The sequence below is a fragment of the Drosophila virilis genome, chromosome 4 (genome assembly GCF_030788295.1).
Source record: "Drosophila virilis strain 15010-1051.87 chromosome 4, Dvir_AGI_RSII-ME, whole genome shotgun sequence".
NCBI classification, from domain to species: Eukaryota; Metazoa; Arthropoda; class Insecta; order Diptera; family Drosophilidae; genus Drosophila; species Drosophila virilis.
Window position 1 is genome coordinate 22308152 of NC_091546.1, and position 11724 is coordinate 22319875.

The following is an 11724-nucleotide window of genomic DNA, read 5'->3' on the forward strand; positions in this document are numbered from 1 at the left end:
TAATCTGTTAGAAAACTTGTTCCAAATAATGAAGTACTGCCAATCGGTGCATCCCATTGGAATTATTGTTTAAACGGTAGATTAGTCAAATATTCAATAGGGCGAACGTCTAGTTCCAAATACAAAACAAGTTCGTGTACAACTCGGAATGTACCGGTACTCAGCATCGTGACGTTCTAACAAAAATTCAAATATTAACGGATGCATAATCCATATCGTATATTCCCATAAATACGTAAAATCATGTTATACAGCTGATGTGCCTCTTTTCTTTTGGAAATCTTTTCTTGTTTGCAGGTATTTAATTTTGTATACTTCTAAAAATATATTTAAGTTAATCTAAAGGGAAACGAATCGATAAGAGCTGTGTGATATCTTGAGTAATAGGAATCAAGGTTCCAATTATGAAGCCATTGCTGAATAAATATACTATGTTTGTATGTATGTGCATATATGTACATACATACTTTATCCAGTTTGCTTCACACTTTTCATACATTTACAGAAAAAAAAAAAAACAATTACAATATTTTACCCATTTTAACCAAAATCAAAAGATCTTATATGTGGTGTCGTAAACAATGTTCAATTACAAATTTGTATTAAGCGTACAATAAAATTTGGATCCTAGTTTATAGTACATAAAATTTTACTTAGTTTTCGAACACATTGAATACGCTTTGAGCTTTAAAATTAGACCTAATGAAACTTTGATTTGATAGACCGGCATCGATATATGACGACAAGTTACTTCTAAGTGTCAACAATTAAATAATGACCCATTTTGTTCAGTCTTTTATATAACAACATGAACATTATTGAATCTAGAAAAAAAAAAATTCAAAAACGAAATGTTAATTTTTTGTGCTAATTATCATAAATTTCACACTCAATTTACCTTAACAGTTTTTCTTTATGCCGATTAATCGCTTATATAAAATCTTCGGAATTTATTGTGATTGCATTTGTATGACTGGAGCTTTCCTCTCATTTATCGGGCTCTTCGTCGCGATCAACCAGTAACTTCTTGGCAACGCTCTCATCGGGGCTAACGTTCAAGTCCTACATTTTAGAATTTCAATTAGTATACATAGGTAAAACATGCAGGATGAGAAACATGAATGGGAGACAGAGCGTATAAAAAACTGATAAACAAACTTGATTTAAAATACAATATAAATTTGTCAAATTTTACCTTACACATATAGTCCGTTTATATGAAGTTCCTTATTTGAATTTAAAAAATTTTTCAAATGCGAAAATCTGCACAAATATCAATGTGTTCCATTTAAAAACCAAAGACTGGTTACACTTATTTTAAAATTATTTCCTTTGCAGATTTATTCATTTAAAAAATTTCTAATCAATAATAGCGATTTGTTCACATAACAACTGATCGTACAAATATATTTAAAAAAAAAAATGTACTTGAAATCAAAGAAAAAAAAAAAACATTTTTTCTTCACATGTGTTGCTGGTAAACCAAAGAGATTTCATTAAGTAATCCAGTCTAGTTTAGTTTTTTAGACAAACAGGAACTCATGTGAATGCAAAATTTCAAAGTCTGACTCTTTTACTTTCACTTTTTTTTTTTTTTTACAAATATTAAACTATATGACCGCATGCTTGATACATGTGAACTCCCGCTTATACTGATTAAAAGTTATAAACGCAGTATATATGTACTTGTAGAGAGGCTGGCAAATATGCTACGTAAGTACACAAATGATGATATCGTACAGATCGATATAACATTATACTTATGTATCTAAAGCAGAAACATGACACTGAAATGTTCAGTTATTGATTATACAATATATATTATGTAACGATACAATTTGCACAAGGTTTATTTTTTGATGTTTTCACTTTTCGAAACTAACACTAACAGCCAAGTCATATAATCATATATCCAGCTCTTGCAGACACTTAATTTAAAACGAAAAGTTAATTTAGTCTTTAAAAACAGACTTAGCTGTAATAACTATAAATTAAATTAACTAAATGCTCTATACACATTTATTTTTAGAGAGTATATTTTCGAATCCCTGTTGTTAATAACATAAATGCAGATTACGTTTAATTTGATTTATTCATTTATTGTTTCAAACACGAAATCGTATCGTCCTGGGCGATTTAAAGATAACAAGGAACTAACTTGCACTAGTTTGTCTTGTTTTTTTTTTTTTTTTTTGTAATTTTTTTTTGTATTATTTTTCAAACTAGATCTACCATAGAACAATACGCAATGTTTTATTTGCACACTTTGGCCCCTTCGCGGCACAACATGCTATGTATATAGTTCTCAAAATTTTTATATGTTCAAAAAAAAAAAAAATAATAAATGAATAAAAATCAAATGCTGCATGAAACAGATCGAGTCCATAACTAAATGAGCATATCTCTCACATATATTAATATATATTTTTTATAGTGTAAATATTTATAGAAGCAGAATGTACCGAATTTACAATAAATGTACATCAAATCAAATGATAATTACTAAGAAATATTATTCGATTTCGATAAACAAAAGGCATTGTGACGATCTACACATAATGTCATATTGGTCGTACTTCGTATACACTAGTATTTGATTACACAATATGTATATCTAATAAAGAACTACTAAAAATTACATCACATCACAATTTTTGTAATCAAACCCTTACAATTTGAATTGGTTTTTTCCGCGTTTTTTCTAGAAATGACTCTTCAAAATAGGACAAGAAAAAGAAATGAAATCACAGGATAATGTTAGTAAAAAATTATATTTGGATAGGAACTGACTGAAAAGCGGAAAGGCTATCTAAGTTAACGGCTTTTTCTAATAGATTTGAGAGGAAAATGAATAAGTTGAGTTCAGCAGGAAGCGCTGTTTAAATCGTTACTTATTATCTACGAGGGCCAGATGAATAATCTCCTCAATAAATCAAATCACAGGTATGCTTCTTAAATAACAATTTTGATCTGTAATTATGTATGTAAATATTTTGACCCTGTATGCATTTTGAGTTTGGGACAGTCTTATGTACAATATGTACATATATATAAACATCAACTTTGAACTAAATATCCCAACAATATAGATCGTGCTTGTACATTTTGAAATACGCTCACTTTAAATCTAATTATAAAGAAAACAAATATATATATATAAATTATTAATAACTTATGCGTTACATTTTATAACTGGCTTATTCACTAGATAATTGTTTGTGTATGTACAATATATATACACGTGCAGCTAAAAGTAAAAACAATTTCTATTAATTTACTAAAAGACCAATACAAATACGATAGCAGCGCTTTTCACTTTAAAATCCATCTCATTAATTTGATGAAGTAGTCCTGCAATTTTACAATTACAAAACATTGATTGTAAATTGGTTGACACAATTTTGTTAACGTAACGTGAGGGAATAATTACAACAATAAAAGCTATAAATCATATGATTAGAAACAATTTTGAAATTTAAATTAAAAATGAATATTTCATGGAGGTTTTTTAGCTTTTGACTAAATGGGAAATAAGATACTGTGATTGGGAAAAAAAAGGACTACTGAACAGTAGAAAAATCTGGGTAACAATTTTTTATATGACAACAAGTTTAAGGTGAATATAGCCAAGATAGGCTTAAATATTTGAAGTGTGTTTTGTGTTTATTAAATTTGTAAAAGCTTGTCAACAAATTTATATGTCTAACTAATGCTACCACAACTAAGAATTGAGTGTGCATACATACGAATGGACGAATGTTTTTGAAAAATAGAGCAATTATTATCAATTATTCAATACCGATTCTGACCTTGAATATAGTGTCCCAAAAATCTGCTCGGTTTTTTTGTTTTATTTATAAAACAGCCACGTCTTAGTATCGATTTATTCATTTTCTTTAAACAAGGTAAAATACTTACTAACTAACTAACTTGATAATAGGCATTTGTATGTATATATATTTATACAAACGCGGACCTATCTCTACTTAAAAACATAGAAAACATAATAGTTTTTATAGATAACTAGTGTATTGTATTATATTAGTGTTAGATACTAAATGCCAATTAATTACTTGTACTTGTTAGAAGTCGCAATTTATGTTATATTGAGAGAACAACTGAAACTGAATTACGTTCTTACTTTAATTAGTACTTTCCACCTATACACAAAATTAATGAAAGTAAAAAAATAAAAACACAATATTTACGATTTGGTTTTTGGCATGGGCTATTCTTCAATAAATAAACTTTAATTTACTTTTGATTAGTTAGTTAACCAGCAGTTATAGAGATTGTCTATCATTTTATATTTAAATAATTTCTTGAAACAAGCTATGTAGAATATAGATAATCTTTATACTCATATTTAACGAAAAACCTAATTTGTTGGTTGTTTATAAAATATGATACTTAAGCACAATATACGACTTATAAGAGTAAACGTTCAATATATTCAGTATATTTGGATTAAATGCCTCTACATACATTAATTTCAATAAGAACAATTCGATTCTACCTATTTGTATACATTTGTGATTCTTGCAACTGTGCATATCGAGCATTTACGTAGAGAATCTATGGGGTCAACAGATAGAACTTACGACAGTAAAGAGCACGACAGCGCCAATAAAATGATTGTATAGCTCGCCAACAGCCCTCAAATTCAATAGAGTTAAGAACGTAAATGTAAATTATTTGTAATTAAACAGTTCTCCGCTTTTACTATATACTTAGTTTTATATTCATTGGCATCAATGGATATGTATTTGGTATATCTGGATTTTATAAAAACCTCTTACTTTTGTTTTTTTTTTCGTATGTGTTAGGTGTCATGAGTTGTGAGTACTACATATGGAGTACACTTTTACAGTCTTCGAAATTAGTTAAAAACTTACCTTTTTGGCAGGCGGCGCTGGAACTTGCAAGTGATATTTATTTTGACAATAGTCGCGTAACAATGCAATGCCTTCTGTACGGTTATTGGCGTAACGTGACTCCCACGCGTCTAATAGACGATTATAATAGCGTGGAGTGTCATTGTACTTTAGATATTTGTAGGTCTGGTCTGTGGGAAAGATACGCTCAAGTGGCGCACAACGCGCTAGCTCATCCTCCGCCACAATTAGGCAGCGTACATCATCGGGTGTCAGTTTATGAAGTATTGCATCGATATACTTATATATAAAAAAGAAGATGTGTAGATTTTTATATCTAAATAGATGCTTTGAAAATTGTTAATCTGAATACCTCCTCACGATTCTCAATCGTTTTCCGTGTAAAATTATTATGCTTATTCTTTTCTTCACGCGACAGATAGTTAATGTATAAACGCTTATCGTAGCACATTTGGGTTCCAGGTGGAAATGAAAATTCGGCGGCTAGTTCCCTTTGCTTTTCAAGACTCAGTTTTGGTGGTATCTGAGAGAAATAGTTGCATATTAATAAGTGTGTGTAAATAAATGTGCCGGCCGCATACATTATATAGGGCAGTGTTGAGAACACCTTGTACCAGCGGCGCCTTAACATGGGCGTCCAGTGGCAGTTCTGAATGTAAACTAGGTGATATATTGACCTCCAGGAGCCAAGGTACCAGATCCGAGTCCAATATCACATCAAAGCCAAACAGTTCAAAGCAACTATACTTGGACTCCACATTTGCTCTAATCATGCTGTTAATGCCATTCTCTCCGGCTAGAATAGTGCGCAAAACAAGACTCCTTAAGGCCTCCCAGAGGCCATCGGTGCGCACGCCACGATTAGCCAAATATGTCCACAATGACTTGATGGTCCACTTGTGTCCATGACATGCATTCACATCCTCATTCTTCGAGTAGTTTGATGAAAACTTGTTGATGCTATAGTTGGTTAAATGCATACAACGATCATTTAATGTATCCGCTTTGGCACTGTATTTTACTGAAGTTTGGACAGAGTTAAGTAAATATTCGAACTGCTTTAAGATCTAGCTTACCAGATGCAAATCTAGCTAGACCATTGTGATACATAAACACTCTCAATGGATTAACAGATGTAACCAGTACATACAGCCGCAGGTCGAATTTGCTACCATTAATTAACAACGGACGTTCAATGTATCTAAAAATGTAAACAAATTAATATATGCATTCATCAAATACATAATATTGATAATACACCCACTTCTGCACGATGAGTGGTCGTCGTTTGGGTATCTGACCCCAACGGTTGACCACGCGTATGCCAGCACCACGGGCACTCGCTGGCGGCTTTATAATCCACTTTGTATTGCGTTGCGCGTATTTTGGCCAACGTTTGCGCAATGCACAAAGATCATTTGGTATTACATAGGTGCGCGGCATAAAGCCAAACTCCCTGTTACTATGTTTCTTCATTTGTCGTTGCAAATTCTTCCAGCATGAATCCTTACGGCCAATGCGAAAAGAGCCTGGCAAGTGATTTATCTTCTGATATGAACGAATTGTTTTGAAACATGGAGACTTTAAATGCTTGCCCCACACGCCCATCCAGTCGTTTGTTTCTAAAAGCTATCAAATTACAATTTTTCAAATCATTTATATGGCATTAAATACTTACTTTTCAACATTCGCATGCCACTATTTGCCAATATGAGTCGTACAACTTTTGGCATAATATTTGTTACACGCCATTTTAACACCCTATGCAGCTCTGGAGGCACATAGGGGCCTCTTTTGGTGTTCGATGAAAATGATAGATAGGGTGGAACATATGGAAAGAGACTTGATACTAGTACCGAATCTGGATTTCTTAAATCTTCGTCGGATGACTGAGTTAAGAGCAATGTTGACGAATTTTTCGACGATGACAGTAAACGGTCACCGGAATGCGTCAGTTTATATGCATGTGCCCTATAACCGTCTTCAGTGTCCGAGCTAATACTAACCGTATCGCTCTCATCAAAGTTTGAGACTGTAATTGCAATTAAATCATTGAAGTTTTTGTAAGAGTTGATATAATAATACTTACTGTTATCTAAATCGTCATCATTATCATAATCGGGGTCACGAAAATCGTTGAGTTTAGCATCTGGATCTTCTAAAATAAAGCTAGTGACTTGATCACCTGCACCTTGACCTTTGGGATGTGGGGGCTTTACGTTTTGGCTGCGTAAATTAGACGAGTGATGCTTACGTGCCGAACGGGGGCTCTGATTATTATATAAGAGTACTCGATGAACAGTGGGTAATAGCTTCTTGGCAGTCGCTTGTCCACCTCTGATTCTTTTGGGTGTCAGTGGCAGTCGAGGCAGCGGCAGAGGTTCGGTGGCTTTTTGTGTTTTCTTTGTTAAATTATTCTTAACTGACACGGATTCTCCTGTTTTGTTGACTTCATTGATATCGCCCAGTTGAATGCAGCGACGATGGATTGGCATACTCGGATTGAATTGTTCATCGTTGTTTGCTTTTGGATCATAAACATCTTTTCCATTAAGTATTTCTACAGGTGTTTTCAAAGCAGACTTTTCTGGTCGGTCGACAGGGTAATCAATCCAATCGCTATCACTATAGCCAAATGGCAATTCATTATTCTCTTTTAATAAATAACTATCATATTCTACGTTTTGGTTATTATCATTGGCTGTGCCTCTACGCGTGGCATTGGACGAGCGTTTACTCGGTGTATCCTGATATAAGCTCATTTGTGGTTTGTACGCCGCAATTGGTGACGATTTTGGTAACTTCTCTTGGCCACGATTGTAAAAGTACGAGAAATAGTGCTCGTAATGCTGATCGGTCGAATGGAAACGTGGACGTTCAGAGCTATAAAGGGGGAAAGTTAGAGCTTGAATCAATTTCATATCTCAAAAGCGTTTTCAACTAATTCTATGCAATGTGTTTTTGTTTCTAAAAAAAAAGTATAAGACATAAAAAGTGACTAGCGGTTAAAATAAAAAAATAACAACAATCAAATCAATAAAATGTGTCACATTTAGTGTTTAAGCTGGATATTAAGCACGGGGATATTTTTACAATTACATTATAGTACTCCATGATTGCTCGATCGGAGGTGATCTGTGGCTGTGCGGGTATGTGGAGCCCTCGTCCAAATATTCACATGTACTGTTAGCTCTTATCTGCCGCTTGAGTTGATCCTTTTCATGGGATGCTTGCGAATACTTTGTCAACTCCTGGTTGGCAGGCGCACTATTACTATGTCCATAATGCCGCCCCTTGTGCTGTGTTGGACCATTGTAATAGTCTGCCTGTTGTCTTGGCTGCTGATACACGTGGCTATTGTTGTTGGCCGCTGTTTTTCGCGGCGCAAATGAGCTTGAAAATGTGTTTGCGTAGGGCCCTTGATCTGAGCCAGGTACTAAATAGTTAGATCTGCTTATTTGTCTTGATGCCGTATTTTTTTTAGATGGACTTGGATTTGATGAACAATTTGGACTCTTCAAATTCCAAAATGGACTTATTACGCTTCCGTTCTTATAATAATTAAATGCATTGTTGTCAACGCTGCAATATCGCAAATTATGATCATTGTGGCTATCGTTGTTGTTGCTAACTCCATTGTTGTTATTTAAATACTGACTGGACTGGCTCTTGTGGTGCATTTCGGGCGCTTTTCCATACACTTCTGAGCCGTTATACATAAACATATTACTATTATATTAAAGGTACACACGCTTGCACCTGGTGGATAAAAAAGAGCACAATTATTGTGTAATGATTTAATACAATAATGCCTGGTAGTAGTAGTAGTTTTATGGTATACCCTTGCAAAAGATGTTCTAATTCGTCACGAAATATGTAATACAGAAAAGTAAACATTTTGCTATCTCATACATTACATTGTTTCTTTATATGTATTTATGTTGCTACTCAATCATCTCAGTTAACAAACTTTACATACTCAAGTTGGCCAAACCAAAACACTATCAAAGTTAATTTCATGACTGCTTTTTTTAGCCAAGCACGTCAATTCTGAATTACATACGTGAAATCTAATATCATAATTCGAATCCAACTGAACTATCGTTGTATAACTGATTATTCTTAAGAAAATATTTTTGTCTGCGATGGTATTTTATCTTCGAAACTTCCATTTTAATAAATAATACTTTGAAGAAATGTACAGACTGGTTTTGGTTAATATTAGGCCTTCCTTAGAAATAAAGGAAATACATTTTGCAGCACAATATTAAAAAAATATATATATTTCTATATTTCCTGGAGAATTCTATAGGTATCTTAAGTATACAACTATAAATAGGGGTAACCTAAAATTTACATATTACACCGACTCTTTAATAATTTACATTAATATTTTAATATTTGAATGTTGGCACTCCTTAAGCAAAAAATTAGATTACAAATTCAATTTTGAAAAACTTACCGCGTTTAAGTTCTGTGACCTTCACTTTTATGATTTGTGCTACTTTTTTGCAAGCAAGTATCAGCTGGCGGTGTGTGGGGGTTGTTGAATTTAGGTCACAAACATGATATCCTTAAGCGAGGTGTTGTAACTCCTTTGCACACTGTGTTGGGGGCAATCACAATGAAATTTCCAATCGCAAACAAAACGTTGTGACAAGGGGGCTTTGTCAAAATCTCAACGCAATGCAAAAGAATGGTTAAAAGGTTTTATATGTACCTAGAAAATTAGCGAGTTGAGTCAAAGCCGAACTGCATGTAAATTCACAATACACTTTTTACCGCTATTCCTGTATTTGATGGTCTAAATGAATGCAAATGTATTTAATTTGTATACGTAGGTGCTTAAATTGTGTGTGTTAAACGTGCCACTTATAACTATGAAAAATAAAGTTTTAATTTTGATGTAAATATCAATTGTAGATAGAGCAAACAAAACAAAACACACACAAAACCTGCGACCTCAACACGTGTAGTTCAGTTCTGAACAATAAATTTGGTTCATTGTTCGGAACAAGTAATGAAGAACTAGTATTGCTCATTCACCTGTTAACTTAACAGTCTGTTAACTGTGAGTGGCGAAAGCAAAATTTCATTTACAGGATTTTTTGCCTACTTTGCTTTAGTTTTCCAAAAATAAAACTTGCTTATAATAAAGCATTTAATTTATACTACTGCTTGTTATTTTTATGGCTCATACCGTGAACAGCCAACAAAATCCCAATTCACTTTTATGCAGCTGATGTTCATTACTTTCAATTTGAATATTGGATAAACAATATCTAGAATAAGATTGCACATACATTTAATAATAATATTTAAAATTATTTTACTTGTTTACAAAAGCGTTTAAAAATAATTTAGGTGTCAAAATGTTTTTCTGCTTGGGCTCAAAAACTGAAATGAAGATCAATTAATTATCTACAAATAATCATACTTACAAATGCTTAGTTATTTGAAAAATGTGACTTAATAAATTCGTTTCTATTACGTTGTTCCTCGATAGTCGATGTACCATGAGCATAACCTAAAAAGTTGGGCTTGTAGACGGATAAGCAACTATCAGCATCTAAAAATTGAATAGTTTTTAATGAAGGCTTCAAATATGTGTATTAATGGGAATACCTATGCTAGGATCATTCCACTCCATCGCCATGTTATGGAGAACGGCTAATGCGGTAATTGTTTGTTTTGCCGAACCAAATGTTCCTAAGAGTTCACTGCCGAGAATGCCGAAGCGACGCATCCAAACGTTTAGGCATTTTATTGCCGGCGCAAAGGTGATTGCATGTGCATGATTATAGAGATCCTCAGCTTTAGTTTTCGGGTACTGAACGGGAGTGAAGAGACAGGGGGAGCAAGACAAAGAGTCATTTCCAAGCAGAATGCGTCCACGGAATTCATTTTGTTCGAAACGTTCCTTAATCCTCGATAACGAAAACAATTCTGGTGCTGTGCTCAGATCAAGCTCCTCAGAAAGACGTATATCCAGATCTCTGATTTTATGCTCTGCATCTGCAACTACCTGTAAATGCACAAGTTCCTCAATTGGCGCGGGCGATTCAGTTCCACTATAGCAACTCCTAGAAGCCTGGACCCGGGAACTGTCCAATTGCAAACGCACAGTGGTTTGCACGAGAGCTCCAATTACTTGGGGCATATTGGATAAGGATTGAAATGAACGCATCATTCGTTCCTTTTCCGAAAGTGTTGCGGGCATTCTAATATAACTTGATGCCTTTGATGATAATACAGCAGCAACACGACGCGTTATCTTGGCCATAGTATGCAGACTAACGCCGTGCGCCATGGCTGATAGTTCCGGATGCTAAAATTGAGTTTGTGTTAAAATATGTATGTATTCGGTACATGAAAGGCAACTTACCTCAGTGCCGCCGAAAAAACGAATTGCCGATAAAATTTGCAAGTCTATGGGCACTTGGTTTCTTTTCATTGGCGCATAATAGTCAACTTCCAAGTCATCTCGCACAATTTCAATAATTCGTCGCATATTTTCTTTTGTGTACCGGTATTTTTTACGAAATTCAATTTCGTTCATTTCTTCTAATGGGTTGAACCGCGGACGCCTCCGCTTTGCTTTGTTTATTGTGCTTCCTTTATTTTGACTGCAGCGTTTATTATGCACGTGCTGTAGTTCCAAATCCTTGAGATGTTTCACATCTTTCAGAAACTGTTGAAATACGTTTATATCGTCCATTTCTGATAAAAAAAATTATTTTTCGACTTATCCTTTTCCAATTGCGTTTTTTTTTCAGTTCATTAAAAGAAGAAGAATTTTCTGTAACCATAACATTTAGAATTATGTTAT

At 33.8% G+C, this 11724-nt stretch overlaps 2 protein-coding genes across 6 annotated transcripts; both read right to left on the minus strand.

Moving 5' to 3' along the window:
* Positions 1 to 551: 551 nt before the first annotated feature.
* TTLL4A (Tubulin tyrosine ligase-like 4A) lies at positions 552 to 9874 on the minus strand. 5 transcript variants are annotated; one of them, XM_015172639.3, is made up of 13 exons: positions 9678 to 9872; positions 9358 to 9615; positions 7995 to 8654; positions 7150 to 7778; positions 6985 to 7092; positions 6574 to 6927; positions 6160 to 6517; positions 5972 to 6096; positions 5477 to 5916; positions 5248 to 5418; positions 4896 to 5174; positions 899 to 1062; positions 552 to 824 (listed from the first exon to the last, which is right to left on the minus strand). In XM_015172639.3, exons 3-12 carry the CDS (start codon positions 8618 to 8620, stop codon positions 988 to 990), a joined length of 3165 nt encoding a protein of 1054 aa, XP_015028125.1. In that variant the 5' UTR covers positions 8621 to 8654; positions 9358 to 9615; positions 9678 to 9872; the 3' UTR covers positions 552 to 824; positions 899 to 987. The 5 variants fall into 5 exon arrangements, with proteins under 5 accessions (XP_015028125.1, XP_070065065.1, XP_002051132.2 ...); XM_070208964.1 differs by having other exon boundaries at positions 6985 to 7778; positions 9678 to 9773; positions 9844 to 9868; XM_002051096.4 differs by having other exon boundaries at positions 6985 to 7778.
* A 309-nt stretch (positions 9875 to 10183) lies between these two features.
* LOC6627758 (putative nuclease HARBI1) lies at positions 10184 to 11684 on the minus strand. The gene is made up of 3 exons (XM_002051095.4): positions 11281 to 11684; positions 10521 to 11223; positions 10184 to 10464 (listed from the first exon to the last, which is right to left on the minus strand). The coding sequence occupies exons 1-3, from the start codon at positions 11611 to 11613 to the stop codon at positions 10343 to 10345; spliced, it is 1158 nt and encodes a 385-aa protein (XP_002051131.1). The 5' UTR covers positions 11614 to 11684; the 3' UTR covers positions 10184 to 10342.
* Positions 11685 to 11724: the final 40 nt, after the last annotated feature.